Source organism: Rhamphochromis longiceps, linkage group LG8 (genome assembly GCF_057381845.1).
Source record: "Rhamphochromis longiceps isolate RC_006_pf linkage group LG8, R_longiceps_female_GT1.1, whole genome shotgun sequence".
Classification (NCBI taxonomy): domain Eukaryota; kingdom Metazoa; phylum Chordata; class Actinopteri; order Cichliformes; family Cichlidae; genus Rhamphochromis; species Rhamphochromis longiceps.
The window spans coordinates 32,040,863-32,068,044 of record NC_140564.1 but is presented as its reverse complement, the minus strand read 5'-3'; the positions used below and the strand labels follow the sequence as shown (position 1 = coordinate 32,068,044).

The 27,182-nt window shown below is 40.8% G+C and overlaps 1 protein-coding gene across 1 annotated transcript in view; it reads right to left on the bottom strand.

Moving 5' to 3' along the window:
• srcin1b (SRC kinase signaling inhibitor 1b) overlaps positions 1-27,182 on the bottom strand; it is a 123,926-nt gene that overhangs the window by 53,833 nt on the left and 42,911 nt on the right. The window contains exon 3 of the mRNA XM_085417081.1: positions 16,153-16,179. Within this exon, the coding sequence (XP_085273207.1) occupies positions 16,153-16,179 (27 nt within the window). The remainder of the gene's footprint in view (positions 1-16,152; positions 16,180-27,182) is intronic.

The window sequence follows — 27,182 nt, the reverse complement described above, 5'->3', positions numbered from 1 at the left end:
CAGACAGAGCAATTATTTGAAACTTGCCTCTCAGACTATACAGAAAATCTTCAATCGAAGCAAAACTTCTATAAAGACTTCTGCAGTTAATATGAATTAAAGAAAATGTATTGGCTATATCAACCTTATCCCTGAATTGCTCCTCTGTAAAATAATCACATGTGACATTAATTGTATTAAGCACATTCCTTTCAGGGTCAATACCTACTTCAAAATCATATGATTTATAATCTGTGTCGTCAAACATAATGCATAAATTATTCTAGCGCTATCTATTACCTCATAAGAAAGAGAAGGAAACAAAAAAGAGAAAAGAAGGAGAAAAAAAAACTGAAAAAGGAAAGAAAAGATCCTAAGCAATCTCACATTCATTTATCAACATATTTTAAAGTCCGTTGATCTTGTTATCTTCCATATCCAATTTTACAATTTCCTTTTGTCCTTTTCCTCCCGAGGTAGCATTTGACCTTGCCAAAAATAAACTAGTTATAGCCATAATTGGTCGCAACCATTTGTCTATCTTAATCATATTATCACGTATAATTGTCCAATTCCTCAAGTTCCTTAATCGTTACAACCTTGGCTTCTTCTGGTGTTCCATTCAGTTTAATCATCACTTTGCAATTCCTGGTCCAGGTTGCTTGAATCTTTTTCTCCTTCCGTAAAATACGAGCTTGTCTTGCAATATCTGCATTTCTTTTTGTAAGATGTTCATTCAGATATACTCCACTTCCTTTCAAAAGGCCGCTCTTCACCACAGCAGACCAGTGTTGCATCAGCACATCAGTGCAGATGCCGAACCAACACATAGTTAGTCTCTCCTTCCTTCTTCCCCCAATTCATGAACAAGGCCCCGTGATACTCGGGGTACCAACTCATCCCCAACAGAATAATAAAATGCAATAATTCGACTCACTAAATCTGACTCACAAACCTCTTGGATGGTCTGTTTCACACAGCAGCCCACAGGAATGGTGAAATAATTTCATTAAAATGCTCCAGAAAGCACCATCAGTGCAAACACAGTAGAGTGTTTCAGTTCAGTGACTTGATCTTATACACAAACCACATAATCTTTAGTTCTCCTTCTGCCTGACTCAGTGACAAGCTGCTGCTTTACTCTACTACTCCAACAGAGATTATTTTTTTTAGCCATCGTGTATCACTACTTACATTGTTTTTGCATTAACTAAGTGACCAGTTTATGAATCCTCCCTGCAGAGGTGCAGGACACACCAAATAAACTGTGAATGATTATTATTACACACACTGGGAACGGTGTCAGCAGCGGGGCTCCAGCAGGGGTGGAAGAGCGTTGCTCCTCCTGGCCAGAGGGTGAGCACACTGAACCCCAAGTTGTTGCTCTGTGAATGAATTATTAAGTGATGTGTTCATAAAGTGATGTGTTTATACAGTGATGTGTTTCAGACATGTCCAGCTTGGAGGAGACCCCAGGGCATGCTGGAGAAATTACAGCAGAAGTCCTGGAAGGAAGGATGGTTTACAACTCGGCGCTAATTAGCAGGCGTTTGTGGCTTGCTCATATACAATTCATGAACACAGCTTGCTAATCAAGCTTGTTAGCATTAGCTCTTCAAAATAAGGATAAGCTATTGTTTTACATAAAAAATGATTCCTAATATGAATAAAATGGGTTACTCGCTCAGTGACACCCGGGACAGGCTCCAGCCCTGCTGAGACACTGGACTGACTGATTGCAGTCAATAAATTTTGTCCTTATCTCTGTTTAGCTTGAATATATTCAGGCTCCTTGCTTAAGGAGGCATTCTCAGAGTCTTATTACTCTGCAATGGACACAAAGGTCTGTGAAGTCGATCCAGCTACACAGAGTGCTTTAAACATCAGTCTTCCCTGAAAGCTGAAGCATCCAGTGCATACGTTTTCTTGCATGAGAGATTCAATGAATTTCATGAGCACAGAAGGGCGGTGCACATAATCACATGGCTTTCTCTTTCAAATTGAACTGTAATCACTGAAGGAAGACAACGTGGATAATTTCACTTGTTCCACCTTTGTCAGACTATATGAGCCGTTACAGAATAAAACTGTCAACTTTCCATTAATACATTTTTTATGTAGAAAATGCTCCTCGGTGTTGTACTGCAAAGGATAGCCTGGTTTATTCCAGGCACCTGCAGTTTGAGCTCATGTCTTTTTAAATGTACTCGTGTAAACCCGGCTTTCAATTGCACCAAACCAACAATTTGATACCAGCACAGATGGAAATGTGTGGGCTTTATCACTATTTAATGACTAAAGAAAAAAACACCAGATTCAGACCATGATGCATTACCTGCGCAGGACTCTACGGTCCTGTGTGAAACACAGTCTGTGGTTCAACAGCTTGTAACACGAGGCAGTAACTTAAAAAACCTGCTTTCTCCCTGACTTTATCAGTAACGAGCCACTTCTTATCTGTCACATGAAATATGATATATTAATTTAAGTGGAAATCAATTTAATATCTTGAAACATTAGTCATCTGCTGTGTCTTTTTTTCCATGACAATAAACAAGCAGCTGGCTGCTCACCAGGTCTGTTCCTACTGCCAACACGGGGAGAGGTGAACTCTGTGCGATGTTATGATCACGGCAACAATCCTGAGCCAACACAATCACCCTGATTATTTAAAATGGAAGAATGATGTGGGAAAAATGGTGACTTGGTTGGCTATTGTTGGATATCAATTTTGGCTCAACTATTTCTGTGTCAAGGCACCTCAGACCTCTGTCTGACCTTTTATCCCCACCTGAGCACCATATTTAATCATTCCTGTGCTGTTCTACTGTTTTAAAACTCCCCCAGTGATCCTCCAGAGACCAGCAGGAATCTCTGCAGGGATCTGGGCGAATGTGGTGGGAATGCAGACAGTTCAAGTGTCAAGGTGCCCCTCGAGCTCTGTCACATGACTGGCAGGACTCCAGGATTCCTTAAAACTAACATTTTCTCACTAATTAGCTCATTTAGGCATATAGAAGTGGTCAAGAGGACCTGCTAAGTAGAAGGAAATAGAGAGGAAAGGTGATTTTTAGTGACTTTGAAGGGGGGCGTGGTTCTTGGTGCCAGACTGGCTGCTCAGAAACTGCAGATCTACTGGGATTTTCCCACACAACCATCTCTTGGTACAGAGAACAGTTTGAAAAAGAGAAAATATCAAGTGAGGAGCAGAGTGTGAATATTTTGATTTTTAATCTTTTTTAACAGCCTTTCTGGTGTCATGGTGGCAAGTGTGCATTTGACATTTTTGTAAGTGTTATAGAAAACAACATTTATTCTTTGCAGGAAAGAAAATGGCAGATTGAGGTTTTTACCTCAGTGCGAGCTGAAATATGACTCTCAGTTCAGCTAATGTTAAACAATTTCAGTTAATACCAGGCAGAAAAAACATGTGGTGTTATTAAGAGTATGAATCAAGTTAAACACAATATCGTGCTACTTATAACTTAAAAACCTCTCACTGAGTTTTTGAAAAGATTTACACTAAATATCATGTTCTATTCAGCACAGTTGACCCTTACCTCTACTTCCAGATTCTTGTTTAAAAGCATGAAAAGAGCTTCAGCTTCATTAGCTCCTCACCTTGATCTCTTTAGAGGCTTCTGTAAAAATATTCACAGCTCTTTCTGATGCTTTCCAAACCTCAGTGTGGCAACTCTGAATGGTTACTACCAGCTAACACACACGATACTGACTTAAGATGCAGCTGTGCACAGCTGTGCAGAGCCCCCACCCCTGACACAGCTGCCACACCCCTGGACCCAGCAATTTCATGGACATTACCTCTACATGCCGTGGCATTCCTTTCCAGTGAGACTCACAAATGAGAGCATCCCAATCCCTACCCGCCTAACGGCATGTTTGGGTGCCACATCATACGAGGACTTTTTACAAAGCAGCCTCGGCTGGAAGATGCGAGTCGGCAGGCCGCACATCTTTGCAACAACAGCCCGAGGGGGGAGAGGCAGGTGAAGGAGGAGCACGCGTGATGTGTTCAGCGGTGCGCTGCCCGATATAGCCACAGTCTTCTGTTATTTCCCACAGAGCAGCTTCGCAGGAGCAGCTGGGGGTTAATTGCCTTGCTCAAGGGCACTTGTTTTCGAGTTAGAGGCAAAACCTCCATGAGAGCAGGGAGCCTTTTGCTCATTTCCCTGCTCGGATTTTCCTTATTGACAATTTTGAAGTATTTTGATCTGAGCTTTTATACTTTAGCATCAAAGTGTATGTGACCCGATTTTAGTTTATTTACAAAATAAATAATAAAAAAAACCCTTGTGAACCCTACAGCCGGCCAAGTCTGGGGTGTAAATACAGCCTTTCATCTCTACATTACTTCAGTTATATAGCCTAAAGTGAAGGATCATTTTCTTTCACATAAAATCTAGAGGGAAGTTCTCATCCAGTTATTGCTTTCCACAGAGTTCAGCCTGCTAAACAAACCTCGCAGTCTTGGCAGATGGCAGTGAAGTGTCAATAAGTGATTCTGGCCACGTGCCTCAGCGCAGTGCCAGTCGGGGAGCGCTGCAGCAGTCGGCCTCCTAAGCCTTTTAGCGGCGGAAAACGCTCCGGCTATTCTCCGAGTCAGATTGGGGAATAGCGATTTTCCACCAAGCATCATATCAACAGCCAAACAGCACGAGGGCCACAGAAGCAGTTGTCTGAATGCATTAGAGATGAGCTAGCTCACTGGGACAAATATGGCACGGGTAGTCTGGGGATGTCTCTGTATGGAAACTGCTCTGTCTGCCATATTCTCTGTGTAAGACTCATGAAAGACGAACAAGTGTCTTGCAATGCTTCTGGGCTCTCAAAAGAGACAAATCCTTTAAAAAATGTCCTTTGAATGAAAATAAAAGTTTTAGTGGATGATTCTCTTCATTACTGAAACATTTACGAGACTGCTGAGAAGAGAAAAAGACTATAAAATGTTCTTAAAGGCAATAACACATTGGAAAAGTCCAGTTCAGTGATTCCACTTAGCTTCCTAGCAGACACTAATCTAACAGGGATGCTCCTGGTGAAAAAAATGAAACAACTAGTGTAAAACTAAGAAACACTCACATATCAAAATAAATTTTGATTACTTTTTTATGGACAATATCAAAAACTGTCTTTAATCTTTAATCATCTTTTATCATCCTTTAAGTGCTGCTTATGAACACGTTAACTCTAAAATGATAGCGAAGAAGAAAAACGCTTGAAATAAGCTGTTAAATACAAAGACACATTATTAAATTATCACAAGTTATCATGCAAAAAACTAATAATTTGCCATTGAAATGTGTGGTGCATTGTGCATATAATTTTTCTATAATATGACAACCATCCCAATAAAAGGAAAAACATCTAAAATAATAACAAACAAATCATCCATCCATTTTTTTCCACCTATCCCGAGACGACTCGCAGGTCAGCCTAAGCAGAGAGGTCCAAACCTGCCTCTCATCAACCACCTCCTCCAGCTTATCCTGGGGAACACCGAGGCATTCCCAGGCCAGATGAGAGATATAATTTCTCCAGCAGGTCTCCTCCTGGGAGGACATGCCTGGAACACCTGACCCAGGAGGGGACCATCTCAACTGGCTCTTTTTAAGGAGGAGAAGCGCCTCTCTGGACCCCTGCTGAATGAATGAAATTCTCTCCCTACGACTGCATCCTGCCCGCAGCTCGGACACCAGCATTTCACTGCATGTTCACTATATGTTGTATTGTTTATGTGACAAATAATATATGTATTTAATAATAATAATAATAATAATAATAAGACCAACCATGCCCACGACAACCGAAGGAACTGCCGTTTTTGCCACTTCAGCCTTGAGCTACGTTCACATGTACACGTTATATTTTTAAAACTGATCCACAGAAAAATATTTCTGTTCACATGAAACATGCAAATTTTTGATCCGTTTTATAAAAATGACAAAATCTAGTAGCTACACAGACATAACCTGATAAACATCGGTGAGGTTCGAGGAACACAAGATGTAATAAAGCCAGGTATGCATATTTAAACATTTCCTCTGCTTCGTCACTATGGTTACAAAATAATCCCAGTAGGCCCCATTATCATTCCCTCAGTAACGAAGAAGGCTGATGAACAAGTGCAATACTGGATGCAGCTTCAGTAGGATCCCCACTCCCTATCTAAGCCCCACAGTATGGTCCACCCCCCGCCCCAAATTAAACACCAAGGCAAAGAAAAAGCGACAATAGGCGGTGATTACTCTGGCCACTCTCGACAGAAAGACAAGCGGACAAGAGATGTAAAATGCAGCATTAATATTTGTATAAGTGAGGCTGGGAGTGATGAAAAGAGGAGAATTATGCAGCACTCTGCTCCATTGTGTCTTTGACACTGTCAGCAGCAATTGCTGCCTGGTGTATGAATCCATGTTCAGCCCCGGTGACGAGCTGAAAATCCTCATGCAAGGGGAGCGTGTGAGAGGAAATGTGTGATATAATATAAGAATCTATATTCCCATTTGCTTGCGTCCAATCAGTATGAGCGCCACCGATGTTTGTGTGCATTTAGCAAGCTGGAGACATCAAAGGGGGAATAGCAGGGGACTATTAAACACATACACAGCCTCACACACATAAGCACAGCGGTGCACTGCTGCAGGGGTTTCTATTGCATCAGAAGAGGAGGCGAGACTCCCCGTCTCACTGAGAGGAAGAGGAGCGATAACCAATCCTGTATGGGCAGCAGACCAGCAACAAATAGGGGGAGAATGGGAAAAAAGCCAGCATGTGTGTTTGTCACCAGCTAAACAGACGAGGCAGCGAGAGAGCTACTGTGAACGTACATGACGAAAGGAGCACGAGATGCAAACTGTAACACGAGAGATTAGCCATATATCAAAATAAAAGAGGCTATTTTTGCAAAGTACATATGCTGGATGTATATGTAATTAAGCACCGATATTCAAGCACTTTCAGCACAGCCGAGCATTTGTTATTGTCTGTCTGTGTTAAATAATAATAATAATAATAATAATGGATTGGATTTATACAGCGCTTTTCAAGGCACCCAAAGCGCTTTACAATACCACTATTCATTCACTCTCACATTCATACACTGGTGGAGGCAGCTACAGTTGTAGCCACAGCTGCCCTGGGGCAGACTGACAGAAGCGAGGCTGCCATATCGCGCCATCGGCCCCTCTGGCCAACACCAGTAGGCAAGTAGGGTAAAGTGTCTTGCCCAAGGACACAACGACCAGGACAGAAAGCCCAGGGATCGAACCGGCGACCTTCCGGTTACAGATGCGATTCCCAACCCCCTGAGCCACGGTCGCCCCGTTAAAGGATAAAGCCGTCACTCTAATTTCTTATTGTCGACGATCCTCTGAAAAAACCCAAACCAACAATGTGCCCATCTGTCCCTACCCTGTCTCTGATGCTCAGCTCTCAAGCTCAGTGATTTCTGGAAGTCTTTAAGAAATACTCCTAAATATACACTTTCATTTTATGAAAACAGGCACAGTCATTTTACAAACAGATGGGCACTTATAGCACAAAGGAGGAAATACTCGATTTGCTAAGGACTATTTTCAGCCGTGGATTAATCGACAATTTTTGTGTGCTACTTCTGCAAATGACTCAACTTGGATGTTTTTTTTAATCAATCCGTAAGCCCTCCCACATTGTCTGACACTAATAATAGTTTGTTTTGTGTATTCATGTATAGTCAAGGATAATTCCAGTGCCTTTCAATTTGATGCTTTTGCCTCATTGTGACTTAACTGAGCGCCTGTTACAAAATAATTGTATTTATTCTAAGATTATTGCTCTCTTAAAAAGCACAACAGTGAATTTAGCTGTTGAGCAGTGGTTCTCGCAGGGTGGGAATATTTGACCACTGAACATTCTGCAATGAAAAACTGCACATAAGTTATGAATGAATTAATTTGCTGCTTCAGTATCCATTTCCTGTTAAATATCCTTAAAGAAAATTCTGTCAAAGAGGGTTTAGGTAACGGCGTGCAGCGCCCATAGTGGGAATTATGCGACCAAAAGAGCTCCCAACATTCAGGACACCATATCATGAAAGCTAAATGTCTTAGGGCTTCAGGCGGCCCAGGGACAGAGCACATCACCTGTTAGCAGAAGTTGATGAATTCAGTTCAATTGAGTTTTATTTACACAGCGCTGAATCACAACAACAGTCACCTCAAGGCGCTTTATATTGTAAGGTAGACCCTACAATAATACATACAGAGAAAAACCCAACAATCATATGACCCACTATGAGCAAGCACTTTGGCGACAGTAAGAAGGAAAAACTCCCTTTTAACAGGAAGAAACCTCCAGCAAAACCAGGCTCAGGGAGGGGCGGGGCCATCTGCTGCGACCGGTTGGGGTGAGAGAAGGAAGACGGGATAAAGACATGCTGTGAATGCTAACATAGTGCCAGGTAAGCTATAGAGCCATAGTTCTTAGAGAAGTTTGACCTCCTTTGAAAGAGTCCTCACTGAACCAAAAGCAACAATATGTTTGGTAGGCTATGTTAAATCGTCTGACAAGGTCCAGGCAAGATGTATGCTAACTGAGTGGTGAGTACAAATGGGACGAGAAGGAAAACTGGCAAAGTGTATGATGATATACAGGCTGATGGCTTGAAATTTCTGCTTGTACTTTGATGTACAAACAGCTGTCTTAGAGAACATTATGGTCATAGAGAAAGGCAACCTCAGACAGGCATGCAGGCATGGCCCTTAATGTAGTTAGCAAAATAGCTATTTAAGGTGGCTAATTCCAAGAAAGCTTGGAAAAAAGGTGAACCTTCCCAGGAGTGGCCTGTCTACCAAAATTACTCCAAGAGCACATCAACGCATCACCCAGCAGAAGAACCCAGAATAAGAACTGCAGTCCTCACTTGCCTCAGTTAAGGTCAGAGTTCATGATCCAACCATAAGAAAGAGACTGATGAAAAACAACAACAGCTCAACTTTTGCCAAAGAAAAAAAAATTGGGGGGAAAAATATTCTGTGGACTGAAAAGAGACAAATCTTCTAAAAGGTTCAACTTTTGAGTTCCATCTGGACTAAAACTAACAACATTTAATAAAAAACATCACCGCAACAGTTAAACATGATGTTGGGGCTGCTGTCCTACAGTCAGGACCTGCACGACTTGCTGTAACTGATGGAACCATGAATGCTCCTCTCTACCAACAAGTAGTGCTATACAGCGTTTTTAGGTAATTGTAAAAGTAGGGACTTCAGAAAAAAAAAGTCAAGATATTTTTTGGACAAAGACTCATTATACAGCCTGGAAGTGTGAGGTCTTGCAGTCCTGCTGCAGGCACACCTCTCTACGTGTCATCTTTGTTCAGTGAATGCAAAGAGAAGCAGTGAAGTAACTGTTTGCACTTGCACAGTGTTTTTCTTGGGGGTTATTTATGGGTTAGGTGCTTTGCTGGACAGAGCAAAGATAGTTTATCAGCTCCATCCTGCAGGGTCTCTGAGTCCTGGTCCTACAGGCAGGAATCTTAGCACAGCTTCTCAGATCTCCCTCTCCTCAGCCACTGCCTCCAGCTCTTCCAGGGAATGCTGAGTTTTTCCAAAGCCACCTTAGAGATAACCTCGCAAGTCCACTCTGGGTCTGCCCTGCAGTCACACCTACATTTTGTGGCCATAGGGGAGGGTATGAACATATTAGCCGTCGTGGTCAGCTCTGTCATGTTGCAAACTGCTACCTGGTGTGAATGAGTTGGACTTACTAGCAGCACAACCTTTAACTTCTCTACAAATGAAGGTATAAAATTTCACTGACCTTGATTTTTGTTTTTAAGGTTGCTCCAGGGCCAGAAACTTTAATTCAGAGCATCCTTACTGCTGTATTGACAACAATATTTGTGTAATGTTGTGCAGGTGCTATATATAAACTACAGTTTGCTGTGTTCATGGTAAAGAGGACAGCTGTTTTGGACAGCGGTGGAGCTCCACTGCAGAGAGGAACGAGACACACACACACACACATGCAGACACACAAGTTCATTGTTAGTTTTGGTTTTATCCCTTCAACCTTATCCTTTGACATTTCACATCCCATTTAATTCAAAAAGCAGCAGTGTTCTCATTGTTCCATTACAGAAAATCCTTGAGCAGAGTTCAGATTTGCTGCATCAGCAGTAGGTATGCAAGGATGCCTTTCAGATTATCAAGTAATTTTATGGTTAAGATGATGTAAGCTGCAGTAAGTGCTTAGGTTAGCACATGCACAACACAAGCTCAATGAAAGTAAGGGTCACATGGGTCCGTTCAATATGCATAATTTATTCAAGCCTGATGTGGAACTAATAATGCATTTTAGTCCCATGTTGATCCTTACATGGCCGAGATGTAAAGAAATTTGATTCTTCTTCCACAAAACAACTTAACTTTGAGCATTTTTCTATTTTCCAACTGTCAAGTCTGAAAAAACTGCTTTGTTTTCTCATCTACTTTCAGTTTATCTAGTCATTAATAGTGTTGATATGATTATGTGAGCTGAAGAACTTGAATCCACATCTATATACTAAAGGTTAAAATGGTTTGTTGTGGGGCCAAAAGCACTCTTTCTTTTCATAAACAGCATCCCAATTCCAAACTAATTTCATAGAAGACACTTTCTTTGTTTGCTATTAAAGTTTAATATCTCAGAAGAACTGAGGCACATAAATCCTCAGCGGAATCTATTTATCGCTATTCATTTTTTTATTTATTAAACCTTTATGACTCTCGAGATTAAAAATCTCTTTTGCAAGAGTGTCCTGGCCAGCACACGCAGATGTACAACTGGTGGCTGCACAGACTAGTAACACACAGAAACACACACAGCAAAATGCACAAAATAGGTACAGAAATGTGCATGAGGTGAAGAATGAAACATAAAAATACCCAAAATTATAAATTCAAAGCTAAAGGAAACTTCAAACATCAGAGTAAGTTATTGTCTGGGGCCAGAAACAGGAGCAGGAGTGTTCACACAGAACATCTGCCGCCTGTAGCAGCTGCCTCCAGCTCAATTTAAATCACCTGAAATTCATTTAGTAAGATCAGCTCATTAATTATTGTGACTTTTGTTTTAATTGCTGATCCTCTGGACATATTTGCAGGAAATGTGATACTTATTACACCCAGTCATCAACCTCCAGGGCTAAAAAATAAAAACCAAAGTGGACCTGCAGTTCTTCTAACGGCCACATGAGGTTGACTCCAAAACCAAGTCCGTCCAAATACTTCACATGTTAAAATGTCCAACTTTTCAGCAGAAATAAATATGTTCACAGCCTGGGACCAAAAGCAGCTTTAGCCTCTATGGATAGTTTTACATATGACCATCTGTATGGTGTATGAGGATTTTTATAATGAACCCATTTTTGTATTTTTAAGTCTTAAAAGTTAAAGATTTGCCTCATGTCTACTAATTCGAGACACAGAACTAGATTTCCCAACAGGTTTTTGTGCTGCTGGTGCCATTTGGAACATTTTATTTGGATTGTGTGACAAATAATACGGCTTTCTGTGTGGTAAAGACTGTCCAATCAGTCTGTATTTAGCAATAATTAGATACCTGTGCTCTACAGCTATGCACCTTGCTAACCAAGCTCAGCTAATAACTTGTATATGGTTGCTACTAGCTCTAAAACAACAACATAGCAGGGGCCAAAATGGTAACGCCGAGGCTTCAGAACCAATGGGTGATGTCACAGCGGCAACAATCTATGATTAGACTGCACACAACAACAGACGCACAACAAACCTGGAGTCTGCCCACACTCCAGCTCGCCCTGAATGATCCGTTTTCTTATTATTTAGCTGACACTTGAACTTAAGTGACATTCTTCAAACGTGCCTGTGCTAACACAGCTGAAGGCACAAACGCTGTCTGCAGATGCTGGATGTAAACTCGCTCTGTCACTTTATATAATTTTTCACAGAGTGGGAGCAAGTTCCTCGGTTTGAAACCAGCTGGTAGCTCCACAGCCGCTGAAGCTGGCAGTGAGTGATGACCACTAATGGGCCTGTTTTCAAATTAATCCTTTCATGTCATGCTATTTGCATTGCAGCCTCGCCAGCGCTTGGTGAAATTTCCGACTCCAGCCGGAAACAAGGTTTCATTCCGATGGCTGGATTCAATAAGGGCGCACTCAGGGGTCTCTGAGTGTTTTCAAAATCTTGGATAGCAGACCGCGTGTTTGTGATAGCGTGGGTTTAAATTTGGCTCTGGATTTTTGCTACATGTCAACTAATCCTATCTCTAATATTTTCTGTCACTAAGTGTGTAACTGAGTCCAGATTGCATTCAATAAAACCACAAAGAATAAAAGGGCATGATTAATGACTTCACGGCTTCCATTTAGCTAATCTTTTTTATTCTTTTTTTCTTTTTATTTATCTTATTTTATTTACTTCAGTTGCTGCATGTTAAATAAAATATTATATGCTACTTTAAACTAGAATTTTTCTTTTGTTTTACATTTATTCTTCATGGGAATCATTCTTAAAGCACCTTGAACTGAAATAACCTGATTAAAAATGTCTTATAAATACGTTTAAGGGAGTGGATGCCTGATAATGACACCTAAAGGTTTACTAAGGTTTACTAACTACACTTATATAAGGTTCCTGAATTGTGTATAAACTGTATTTAAAAGATGAATGCAGTCATCAAACTGTATTTTGAACTGCTTAATCAGTTCAAGGTCCTGGGAGGGCTGGAGCCTATCCCAGATGTTACTGGGTAAAAGCCAGGGTAGCCCATCACAGGGAAATACGAACATGGGCTCTGAAGCCCTTAACTGTTTCCCCCATAAAGACGACATCTGATGACCTCGTCTGCACCTGTAGTTTTCTTACCTTTTAATTGGTTAATAGGTTAGAATAGTTTCCATTGTATTTCCAAGGGTAACTGCACAGCTGGAGACCACCCTCACTACCTTCTGATGCAAGGTTTCAAGGTGTAAAGAGCTACACCTTCATTCTTTCTAAGGGCCACCAGAGGGCGACCCCGTGAGTGTAAAGACTTCTACGAGAAAATGATTCTGCTGCTCGCTTGAGGTCCGAATCACTCTTTTGAATCCATCCATCCATGCATGAGAAGGTAATATGCTCCAGCTTTAGGTCACATTCATCCCTTTCTCACCGCTACAGAGAACGCCAAATGTAAAGTTCACACTTCCAAGAGGTAGTCTTATATCCTTCACAGCCTATGCCTGCACAGAAAGTACACATAGCCTTTAAAGGCACCAAACTCTGCTGAAAGTTGATAAAAAGGGAAATGAAAACGTGCTGGAAATTTAAAGACAATCTGTGCGCTAGATGTTAAGAAATTAGACTCAAAATGTTAAATTGGCCTCTTGGTTGTATTAAAGGAAACGTAAGAGGATTAATGGTGTATTTGTGGTGACAGGACTGATGGATGGAATGCACCATTTTTCTTACTGAGTATGTAATCTGAATACATGAACTGTTGAAGCAAATATGGTAGCCAAAGTCTGCATCTTTTTACAGTATATTTCAAAACACTCTACGTTTATGCACTTCTTTGCTGGACCAGAAACAATGACCAAACAGAGAAATTAAAACATAGATGCATGGTTCCCAGATCAGTGGGTTCTCTACTGATGGAGGATACTACGCCTTTCAGACTGCTTAAGCCTAAAAGGCAAATTTTTCAGGGCTTCTGGAATAGCCCGCAGGTATCAAGGTTGTTATGGAATTTACAATGAGACCAGGATTAACCTCGTGCAGAAATAATTGTTGAGGAGATGCAGATGAATTGAAGCAAACATTATTGTGGGAACTGTCTCGATACCAAGGAGAATGGGAGAGACATTTTGCAGCAGCTGTGATCATGCAGTTTCATGACCCAACTGTCCAGATAAGGAAAGACATTATGTCTCTGCAGTATCTACAAGCAGCTGGCCCACAGTACAACCAAAACACTATCAGTACACAGACATCACTGTAGTCATAAAAGCTTCAATGAGACTATTTTTCAAATAAAGGAGTTTAACCACAAATTTAAAAAAAGCAAAAAATTTACACGGGCCAAAACCATAAAAGCATCGTTTATGAATGCAGATACATTTTAAGATTGCTGGTTAACCTTTGAGGCTGCTCAAACACAAATGGTCAAAAGAAGTCTGACAACAAAGCGGACTGGAAATGAAAACCAGAAAGCTTCTGGTGCTAAAAACCTTGTGCCCTGCCTACAGGTACACGTGCATCTGTGCAAATATCATCAGAGTCGTTAAGATTCAGAGTCTGAATCCAGGAATTTTGTGTCTGTCAACAACCTGTCAGGCTTAGGCTGAAAATCAGACCGATCTGACACTTCATTTAAATGGCCTGTATTTGTATAGTGCAATTTCTAGTCCCTAAGCACCCCAAAGCGCTTTACACATTCAGTCACCCACCCATTCACACACTGGTGATGGCAAGCTACATTGCAGCCACAGCCACCCTGGGGCGCACTGACAGAGGCGAGGCTGCCGGACACTGGCGCCACCGGGCCCTCTGACCACCACCAGTAGGCAACAGGTCAAGTGTCTTGCCCAAGGACACAACGACAGAGACTGTCGGAGTCGGGGCTCGAACTGGCAACCTTCCGATTACAAGGCGAACTCCCAACTCTTGAGCCACGATCGCACTTCATGTTTCCTACACACAGACTTTACTTCGGTGGGATACCCCTATTTATAGACTTAGATCTTCTTTATCCATCTCAGAGAATGGATGAAGTTATCCATGTTACTAAAAAAACAACCCTTTTGGTCTTCGGTTGCAAACCAGCTGTCTTGTATCGCAGCTGTCCCCCCCCCGGCTGGTGCGTGAGTTGTTTGGTACCGGTCCACAAGAGTTGAGGCTTGGGTGTGAATCGGTTTTTAACGGTTTTTATCGTTAACTCGGTTTCCCTGGGACTTTTCCTGTGTGTTATGAATAAATCTTCTATGTTTTGGTACTGGTTTTATTTTGTTGTATTTATCGGTGACGCCTTAAAGGCCGGTCCATGAAAATATTGTCGGACATAAACCGGTCTGTGGCGCAAAAAAGGTTGGGGACTGCTGTTGTATTGTCTACCAACCTCCCCGATGGCCACATTGCTATTGTGGCGGTCCTGAATTAGTTACTCCCTATACTTCACCATCTTGCAGCTGCTTATCATAGCCCTCGCTCTGCTTTGGTGAATTAGACTACCTTCAACAGATGAGGTCCAAAATGTTGGCGATAAAGTTCTCTCACAAGATAATAAAACTTGATGGAGCAACAGCTAATTATGTTGCTCAAATATTGATTGTCACAAAGTACGTGGCACTTACATTACCTGCACAGAAGAAACTCAGAGAGGTAATATATCTAAAGACTGCTGATAAAAACCCTGTGCACAGCAAAACTAGCCCCACACATGCGTGCACATATTTGCATATCATACATCAAATCTCAATCTGTGGGAATCTTAGCTTCAGTTATGATGCAAGTAACAAATATTTATCACAGCAATCAAACAGGTGAATAATTCATCTGCACAACCTGCAGAACAGAATCAATCTGATCCATATTTCTGTCACTAATGACAATCCCACTGCACATCCTGCCTGCTAAACTCTCATTGATTTAGTTTTACCATCAGAGACCAACACCAGGCTTAATTTGAATTACAGACAACATGGGAGTTGTAGGCAGGGATCTGCAGGTCTGGAGACAGCCAATAACAAGCTTGGTACAGTGCCTTTTTATAGGGAAATTTTAGCGAGCAGCAGCAGTAAGTTAAGCTCCAGCCAGCAGCTCTCAGGCTGAACTGGACCTTTTCTTGCCTCATATTTGATGAAACAGGCATATTGTGTTCAATAATTGCATATCAGAAATCTTATTTGCATAGTTTAAAGTGAACCAAAGCACTTATTTGATTCATGCAGGGATTTTTTCTTTCTTATGTGAACACTCTGAGGGAGAAATGTCGCAGCATGCAGCACAAGAGTGTTAAAAGAGTTAAATGCAGAAGTGAGTGCCAACGTGTGACCAGCGCTAATGCAGTGGAGAAGCAGGCATGCAAAGACACAATGGAGTTATCCTATTAAGAGACGAATCCACACAGAGGCACAGATTTACGCTGAAACACAAACACAATATTGGCACTGACCTTGAAGCTCCAGTAGTTTGGTTGTTGCTAGAGGGGGAGGAAAGAAAAACAAAGAGTAAAGGAGACAGAAGAGGGGCAGGGAGGGTGAAAGAGGGAGAAAAAGAACGACTGAGTGTGAGACTTTTTGTTCTGCAAATGCCACACTAGAAATGCTCAAAGCACAAAACCGACTGGTTAGAACAAGAACAGAGAGAGAAAATGCTTTGTCACTCAGTCGCCATGCGAAGATTTGCAAGTGATACCGCAAAGTGTGCCTAATGAAGTTTGAGAGGTTTAATGGTACGTCGTTTTTACACAGCGAGAATGATATGCCCCAAAACACAAAGGCCACTTTGCTTAAAATGACCACACATTGTAGCAAAGCTTAAGCAAGAAAACCAAAAATTGCCCTTTTTATTTATTATTTTCTGTACATTAGGCCTGGTGAGGAAATGATGAGCTAATTATCGTGATGATAGCCAGATTAACTTGCGTTGTCCTTCACTGCCATCATAATAAGACTTTAATTGCTTGTAATTGCTTCTCAGCAATTAATCAAATGTTTACAGTGACTTCACACATACTAATGATGCAGGGCCAGGCAGCTCCTAAAACCAGCCCCACAGGCTCACTTGCAGAGTTTGCTGGCGTGTACCCAGGACCGGGATTAAAGCAATGCACAGACACTGGATTAACAAGCTGCCATTTTTACTTGATCTGGAAGGAAGCCAGTGCTCAGGTCAGCATTACTTTGATTCCTGAAGATGCAGACACTGAGAGCGTTTATGCACTGATCCGTCACCTTCAGTCAGAGCCCATGAATTGATACGTTCCATAGTACGACCCTGTGTGACCCTTCAAAAGTATTTGAATGACCCAGTCAGGGCAAATTTCTGCCACCTTTCTGCACTGATGTTTGATTTGATTTGGTATTGCTAATAATCTCTATGAAAAAGACAAAACCAACAAGGTGGTAAAGCATAAAGACACCGAGCTGGGAAATTAAAATGAAATACGAAAATGTGAAGAGTCAAAAATTAAGTCCAAAAGCAAGTCAATACTCATAAACTCCCGAGTAAACATGCTTACAGAGTTAAAGAAGTTAACTTAAAGAAGTCCAGACGCTTTTCTTTGCAAGCTCCTTTGACAAGCTTACAGAGTGTTCCAGAAATCTGTTGGCCAAGATAATGTCCATTTTGGACAACACCTCTCACGCCCTGCAGGAGACTGTTAAGGCAACCGTGCAGGATGGAGCATTCAATCTGTACAATACACAGATAGGTTAAATACCTGCTGAAAAATGCACGTGTGCATGTTATTGATTATTTGTTTATCTGAAAAATAACTTGAGGTACAGATGGGAAGAACCATGATTTTCAAATGTTTACATTTCCTTTAAGTTAGCTAGAAAATACTGAAGTTTAACCAACTATGTTTTCTCTTGAATATATATATTTTTCTTTGGTTTTTCAGTACAAGGGGGATGTAAGTTGCTCCTACAGCTAGAAGGTGGCAGTAATGGAAGAAGAACTCATTAACAACCAGGCATCAGATCAGTAAACGTCATCTGTCTTTGAGATGACACGTTCCTCCAAAAAAGGGAAAAATATGCAAATCAAAAGATGATAGTTGTCAAAAAGTTCAAAAGACGAAAAATTAGATCCACTGGAGACAGACGTGCTGGACATTTGAGGATAGTTTAAGTACAGTTTAATACTTCCCAGTGAATATTCAATAGTATTGTTGATTAAAACAGCCATCAAAGAATAGACTGTCCAAGAAATGTGTGCAACAGTTGATTATTTAGCACTAATTAGCAGGTATCTGCATCTCTGCGTTCCTCTCATTCAACTTTATGAATGCAGCCCAAACAAGCTAGGATTAGCGGATAACTTAGCGTTACTTGCCTGCAAAGCAAAGGAATTCTTATGTTAAAGCATTGTCTCCAATATTATTAGATGTGCAATAAATTTAATCTGCCTAGATTAACGTGTGTGTAGTTTAGCAGTTTTCAGAGACACTGGATTATCTCGTCCAAACGAATGGGTTAGTCTATGAAAGACGTCTGTGCTATGACACCATAATTTAATACTGTTTTAGCCATTTAGCAGACATCCATCTCTCTATGGTCACTAATTACAGCCGGCTAAATCACTCATTACTGTATGTGAATAACGCTCTCCGACAGTCTACCTTCTTTTTTATCCAAACTGGAAGTGAGAAATAAACTTCCCAGAGTGCTTTTCCATCTCTCAGAAGCAGCTGTATTGTTGTTATGTTTGAGAAGCACAGTACGCATTATAAAAGGGTGAACTGCTCCACCTTAAGAAGTCCATGGTGGTAACTGTTTGGGTTATTAGTGATCTTACAGGCAGACTGTCCAATCCCTTACAACCAATCCTATCATCAATCTCCTCATTTACTTAATGATTTCAGCAAACTAGCAATTGTTAGTTCATCTGGAAGAACTGAACATGATTTATTGAGACAGAGAAATCAATGAATGTATTTGGCAATTAGACTCCAATGATCCATTGTGGCAGAATGGAATCCCAGTGGTGACAGGATTTAGGACTGGGCACCTGCAGTATAGGGTCTAGGTCTCTAGCTTTGGAGCTACCCTTGGAAACTATTTTAATAGTCCTCAAACCAAGTCTTTATTTATGTATACTGAAGTTTCAAAACTCGTCCTTAAGGGTACCATGGACATCGCCAGGCCTCGTCTTTACGAGGGAAAGAATAAAGGATGCAAACTGGAGGCTGACTGGCTAAAAGAAGGCAGGAAAGAAAACGACTGGATTAATGAAATGATGACAGCTTTGAGTTTGACAGCGTGGGAAAGTGGTAGTGATGTAAAGAACAGACTGGCAGCTGAACACCCGAGCAAACAGGAAGATGAGGGATCCAGATCTTCCTTATTGAACTGACGCATGAGCTAATTTACGAAGTCTTACTTTTTAAAACAGTTTAAAACAGTTTCACCTATTGCGATCAAACACTATTGTGCACAAAACCAGCTGCGCACAAAATGTTCTCACTTTGATGTGGAAGAACTTAAACACCAGGTCCCATTAAAAACCTGCAGGATGGACTCGAACACTGACTGAAGACCTCATCATCTGCTCTTGTAGCCGAAGGGGAAATTCAAATCCCTGCAGCAGGTTCAACATCTGCTAGAAAGGGTGAAACCACTCAAGTAAAGCCCACAGCTTTTACACCTTTGCCTGAATAAATGTTATGCTCGATGATGACTGATATCAGAGCCAGTCTTTCCTGAACGAAGAGAGAAATCACCGGCCACTAATTTCCTCAACTTTCACTTATATGTAGATGCTGGCTGAATGAGGGAACTAAAGTCAGGCATGTTCATACAAATCTTTATGATAGTGAGAAAGACAATACACATAAAGGATGCTGGTACTCTGAAGACCCCTTTGCAGTGTATGAAAAGTCTGTTATTCGACACGTAGCTTCTTTTTCTATTTCAAGGAACCTTTTATTTCAATTGTTTTAATATTTGGCAGGAAAAAAAACAGACAACAGTTAAGTCGTCACTGCACGGACTACTGAACTTGTGGGTAGATGAAAAATAACCCAATAAAAATGTCTAGCAGCGTGTCACTGTGTGTGTATTTGATGCTGATTCTCCACAGGCTGTTTTTGCCTTCAGCAGCAAAATATGTGCTGCTGTTGTCAACTTGTCAGCTACTAACCAGCATGTGTTTGGTATCACGAAATGTTCTGTCTGTAACCAAATCACAGTCTCTTCCATATCTGAGACATTTTAGTGCCTAAGCTTAACCAAACATGCGAGCAGCAATGACTCAACAGTCCCCCGTGCATCGTGCACTCAGCTCTCCTGGTTAAAAGTCATCTGTCTTTGTCTTTTAATGAGCAGTTTGGTGATATTTTAAAATAGAAACACTCTCGTATGTGGTTAATATGGGGTATCCCTACAAAGAGAAACTTTTGTTGTGTCGTCGTAGTTTTGTCGTTTTCATTGGTTTTGAATGTTTATTTCGAGTTTATTTTTGTTTGTTTCTACTTCAAATACGTAAAATGTTTAAAAAAGTTAACATTTAAGACATTTTTAATGACAGTATGTTAAACAATATGAACAAAGCATATTACATTACATTAAAGTTATTTCAGTTTTCTGCAGTTATTTTTTTGATTCCAATTCATGTTTTTTTCCACCTGAATTTTCCTTTTTTTGTTTAATTTTCAAACTAAAACTGTAGAAATGATTCTAACCAATGCTGTTAATCAGGACTTCATTCACTTACAGAGACATTTGTTTATCTAATGGTCAAAAATCACGGTGGAATAGCTTTCTGTCAAATGAAGTAAAATAAAGTCATTCCCATAATTACATTTGGACCAGAAGCACCAAGCAGATCCCTCATAGATCACTGAAGCAGCAACAACAAACATTTAAGCGGAGGACTTGAAGAATGTTGATATTTTCCAGTATCTAAATAACGAACTGAGAGAATTAAAAAGCGTTGGCAGAGATCTGTGATCAGGATTTATTTCGTTTATTTTCCAAAAAAAACCCCCAAAAAAACAGTTGGGCTTACTCACCGCCAACAACACTATACAGTCTGACCTTACTCCATTGTTATCTACCAAGTGGGATTTAAATTAGCACACTCATCATAGAAGTAAGCCTTTAAAATCAACAACACGGAGCTTTCCAAGCCAGAGGTCACATGTTTAATAATTGCATTTTATTGCTATTTGACAACACATCTCAGTAATATCTGATTGATGTCAGGCCTCTGTGAGAGGTTGAGTCAACAGTAAATGATGAATGTCTGACTTATAACCAAGTCAAGAACAAAGGTTAAAGGGAAAAATATTAAAGCACAGCAAATTTTGGCTATTAGCTGTTTACAAAATAAAGCAGCACTGAGTTGAGAAGCGTAACTCCCTCTCCACAATTACTTTGTGCTGTATGATTACCGTCTACATTACTATGGTAAAATGGTAAATGGCCTGTATTTATATAGCGCTTTACTAGTCCCTAAGGACCCCAAAGCGCTTTACATATCCAGTCACCCACCCATTCACACACTGGTGATGGCAAGCTACATTGTAGCCACAGCCACCCTGGGGCGCACTGACAGAGGCGAGGCTGCCGGACACTGGCGCCACCGGGCCCTCTGACCACCACCAGTAGGCAACGGGTGAAGTGTCTTGCCCAAGGACACAACGACCGAGACTGTCCAAGCCGGGGCTCAAACCGGCAACCTTCCGATTACAAGGCGAACTCCCAACTCTTAAGCCACGATCGCCTACAATAAATCATTACTCATGTGGAAGAACACACCTCTCCTAACTGCTCCCAGCTCAATTACCTTTCAGTGCATTCTAATATATCACAGAGCGCCGTGTTTGCAAAGCTATCTTCTCACGCTCAGATCTCAGTTTGCACTGTCTTCAATACAGAACTCTAAAAAATCTACAAAAAGCTGTGACAACAAACGATTTGCAACAATTTCAGGAGAAGTGAGTGTGCAGAACTGATCATAGTAATGCAGTTGCCCCAGCGCTTTACAACACTGCTGCATGGCATCAAATATTCATGACTACAAAAGGAAGCAACAAAGTTAAAGTCCAGAGAAAAAGTCAACACAGTGCGAAACAAATGTGATCCTAGGTTCACTTGCTGTAGCTGAATCTACCACAGAGGTGTTTTTGAATGCTTTGCCAGGTCTTTATATGCCTGTCTGCCAGATTATGGACAGATTTTATTTTTAAAAAGTCAGGATCACAGAAGAGTCGTGAAACTCTCACGTAACTAGAGTATCAAATTCGTTGCACTTGCACCTAATTCAGAAAACATGACAAAAACTACATGCTTACTGTAGACAGGTGAATTGTCCTGTGTTTGCCCCACCTCACAGCCCATGACATCAATGACACCTAGAATTAGCCACACCCCCTTGCTGGACAAGCAGAAAATGGATCTGACAACCTCCCAGATGAAAAAATAAAGCCAAAAAAGTTCCTCTAATGGTCACGTGAGGCCGGTTCCAAAAGACTTCCATGTTAAAATGTCCAACATGTTTACAGCATGTTTCAAAAAAATCTCTTTGACTAGGTCTTCCTATTTAAATGGTAAAATCCCAGTTCCTATACAGGACTCTTCTACTATACATAAGTTCTCAAAACACTTTGTACAACACTCCTCATTCACCCAAGCGCTTATTTCTACACCTAAGTGCTTTCTATCCAACATTCACATACATGAGTATCTTGGGGTTGAGTATTTTGCCCAAGGACACTTTGGCATGCACACTCGAGCAGCCAAAGATAGAACCACCACCTTTCTAATTCATGGAGGACCTGCTCTACCTCCTGAGCTACAGCCACCCCATTTAGTGTGTGAGGAGGGTTTGGGGATTCCAGATGTTATGGCCTAATCTGGCAGGCATATTCACAAGACTACTGATGTGTGAAGTCATTTTAATGACATTAGATAACTGAAGTTATACAGTGTAACAAATATTTTCCTAAATGGAATTAAATGGGAAAAAGTGTTTTTTTTTCCCCCAACAGTTTTCTACAATAAACAGCAGGAGACCAACAGTGATGTGTGAAATGATTTTATCTCATATATAGAAGTTTGTTGTACTTTTTCAGTTTTTCTGATGTTGCACTTCAGGACACATCTCTCATTCTGCACACTTTCTCATCAAATTGTCCAGATCAGAGAATTTTGATGAAAGATGTTACAACTCGTTGTCTACAGCTGGAAAGAGACATTGTTTGTATTTCTACAATATTTCAAATATGAGTTATTGATTCCAGAAGATGAAATCAATAATTATCTTTCCAACTGCACTGAGCTATCCATTGTACAATTCTAGAAAGAAAAAAAATCACACATGTGGCTCGAATTGCCGCTATTTATTCTCACTCTTCAATGCATCTTTGTCATAAGGACACCTGAAATGGTGAAAACAACAGCTCAGAGAGCAACTGCTTCAGTCAGCATTTAGCTGGAGTGTCTATGCAGTAATTAGCTTGTTGTTATGAGCTGCCATGTTGCTCCTTGAAATCATATTCTAAGCTAAAGAACTTACAATAATGGAGTATAAACCTCAATAACCACATGGCCCCATATAAGCTAACACTTGGTGACAGTGGGAAAGAAAAACTCCTATTTAACAGGAAGAAACCTCTGGTAGAACCAGGCTCAGTGAGGGGCGGGGCCATCTGCAGTGACTGGTTTGGGGTGAAGTAAGGAAGACTGTAAAAAAGCCACACTACAGATTTAGTGTGCAGACTGTGTTTCATAGAAGATCTGTCAACTTGGGTGAAATTAAACAAACGTTCAGTCCAATCAATCATAACTGAAGTAAAGCAGTTATATGAGAGAAACAGCAGGATGGGAGGGAGCAGGGAGATGGAAACCCTAGAAAACCAGTTAACCAGTTACAGGTAACTAGAAAAAAAAAAACTACAGCTTTCCAGCAGAGGTGGACCCTAACAAATACTTCATTTTTCCAGGAATTTGTACTTTACTTGAGTATCTGCTTTTCTGAGAACGTTTTACTTCTACTCCCTACAGACTCATTACTTTAGGTTTAAGACAACTAAGGGGAGCTTTTTTTTTTTACATCACTGTTTGCCTCCAGAAATGAATGGACAAAGAAACATAAAAGAAAATCCAGTATTGGTGCTTATTAGACACAATGAGAGGCAAAAAAAAAAAGGCATAGACAACTATTTAGAATGATTGGTTAAGCTAACCCCACCTGTATGTCTTCGGACTGTGGAAGGAAGCCACGAACTCCACACAAAAAGGTGATTGGTGATTAGTCCCCAACTGGCTGCCCCTCCCTGAGCCAGGATCTTCCTGTTAAAACGAGGTTTTTCTTTCCAACTGTCACCAAGTGCTTGCTCACTTGATTATTTGTTTGTTTTGGGTTTCTCTTTATTACTGTATTGTATAAACAGCCTTGAGTTGACCGTTGTAGTGGTTTGGCACTGAAAGTAAAACTGAATTGCATCCAAATGAATTGAATTCTCTCGGTTGACCCTGCTGGTGATCTATCCAGGGTGTAGCCCGGCATCAGGCTTAGGCTCCAGACCCCCCGTGACCCTGAGGCAGAATTACAAGTCTTATACGGTGGTGAAAATCTGCAAAACCATCTTTTTCATACAGTCTGTGACTGGATCGCACTCATCCCCAAACCTGCCACGTATAAAGACTTTACAAAATACCGAATATGACCTTTGTGCTGGTACCTGCCACAGCAGATATGTTTATGAGAACATTTTTCCACAATGACTACTCATGAGTGGGAATGTGAACATGCTCAGAGGTGTCTCAGCCTCAAACACAATGACCTCTAGTTTGCTGAGACTTCCACTCTCAAAAACAAACACACAACTGTCATTTGGCATTTCTGTTTAAAAAGCTGCCAAAAATACTGACTGGTGGGTGGACATACGTGGAAGCACCTTTTCACACTGAACACCAGTGAGACGAGCGGAGCAAAAACAAAACAGAAATATAGAAAATCTGTCATGTAAAAAGCAGAAACTGTTCACTCTGGAGCGCTTCGTTCCCAGTCAGAAGCTGATTGAGAAAATGTGCTTTCAGGGCTTTTAATTTGAATACCGACTTGCAGTTTGGGGTGTTTTTAATAAAGCACAGGTGGGTTTCTTTCTGTCGGTGCATCTAAACTTCATTAAAACGCGGTGAGAGCTTTGAAATAACAAATTCCCTTAATAATTAAAATGAAGGTGTAGGTGGAACTTAATTCTTGTTTGAGCAGCTGTTCTGGGAGCTGTATAGATCCCCAGTATTTTCTCTTGTCTCTCCTGGAAACTCAAGTTTAAACTTTGCAAAATTCATCTCGCTGTTTTTAAATATGGAGTGAAGGAAGCAGGGCAGAGGAAACAAAGACCTCAACAGGCCTGTGGGCTGTCGTGACCCAGATTTCTGAGCAGTGTGAGGCTTCCAGGCCGCTCTCCAAGCCTGGTGACCAAAACAGAGCCATCATGCTGTACCTGATCTCATGCCACCCAGCCTCAGTGTGCCTCAGCCTAACTCAGACACTTCCAATCAAACATTTAACACTCACACAACCACATTTTTAATCCAAATGTATTCGTTTTTTTGCTTTCTCTTCTGCTTTTTTATCTTATCTATATGATCAGAAGGATCCAAGAGACAGACGCACAAGCATTTTATCATTTTAAATAAAATTCGTTTGGAGAGTAAATGGATAAAAGAAGCTCTGTTGGGGACACAGAGTACTCTGATAGGGAGCAAAAAAGCAAAGACTAGCACCTGTTTTTTAACCATAAAGCCTTTCTGGCGAAGGTGGCCATCTCTGTCAAATGATGTCATACTGATGGAGGCAAAGGGAAGCCAATAGAAGGCGATGATTTGGCTGTCAGTTTTCAAATTAGGTGAAAGGCCCCAAGTGACCAGGAGACAAATGCAACTCTTATTAACCCTTCCACAGGTTTACCTACAGTTAGTTTTGCAGTTGAAGTCTTTAATCACAATTATTTGGATTTTATAACCAGTTGAAGCCAGAAACCAGAACTGAAAGTCAAATTTGATTAATCTCCTGGCCTTATTTGTTAAAGGTCACTGTGACATATTAGAGTCATAACATCGTGCCTGAGCGATCTGGTAAACTGCTCACTCCTCCCCAGGGAAGCACGCAGGGCGTCTTACACAACGCACACGACGTCATCGGGAAGAAGGCAGTCGTTTGCAATTTTCAAAAACATGGAGCATAAAAGAGCCATGTGTGTAATACTGACTATATACTCCAACAAACTACAGAGGCAACATCGTTTCTCCTCTGCTGTGCTCTGATTGAAGTTGTACGATGCTTAATGGTATAAAAAAAAAAACGCCCGACAGCTCGTGTTTTTATTGGTTCAACGTGCAGAAATCAAGGGAAGAATTTTGAACCTACTCGTCTTTCTATTTAGACATCGTGTTGAGTTCAAGAAGCAGCGCTGCTTTTTGTTCATAAAGACTTACAATAGAGGTTCGAACAGTTTTGTTCCCATCGCAAAGAGCCGTCCTACATTCTCCCCATCCAGCCGTAATCAGGGTGTTGGATTTATTTGGATTGCATTTCCCCTCATCTGCTAGAAATGAGTCCTATTGTATTGCCGGCGTTTCCTATGAGCCAATGAGCAGCTATGTTGGTATAACTAAAGAACATCATCATCACCTCATATCACTGATGACTCAATAAAGCCTGTTCCCATCATCAGCCTCATGTGTTACCCTTGAATCTTCTTCCCAAACAGTCTTTGTGGCCATTAAATCACCATTCAGTGACTTACAGGTCTGATATTCAAAATGTAGGAGATTTCAGCTTAATTATATAGAATACTGGATAGAAATCAATATTCCAGTATAATATGGAAGGAAGAAACCTTTATATCAATACTGACCATAACACATCTTCAAATATTACAACTTCATCAAATGAAGAAATCTCAGAGGGAGCTTTTAACTTCCTCCTTTTCCATTTTCATTCAAGTTTAGCATTGATCATATGACAGGTAGAATATGTGATTAAATGTGTGTTTAAATACTGGCTTATTTGAAATTTAGCCCATAAAAATGAAGAAAATAAGGATGGCTAAAGCTTTATCCTCTTCAACACTTGCTCTGTTGTGTGAAACTGCTTTTAAATGTAATCAGTACAGATTTTATTGCTCCCACATGTTGCTTTCATATAAAATATTGCAATATATCTCATACACAGGGGTTTTCCTGGCTGAGAATGGGCTTATGGGGGGGTAGCTGCACACATAAGCACATTTAGTATGCATATTTTTCTCCTAAAAACTCCAGCGAGTGTGGTTTCTTTATTTGATATTAAAAGTTATTCATTTTCTGATTATTTGATACGCAGAAATGTCTGCTATGCTCGAGTAATTTAAACCCCAGTAAGTAAAAACTTTTCATTACAATGCAAGCGGCAGGAAGAGGATGTAGGAAAAACTCTGGTTTAATCGCCATCCTGCCTGAATTTACCCTCTCGTCATCAAAAGGT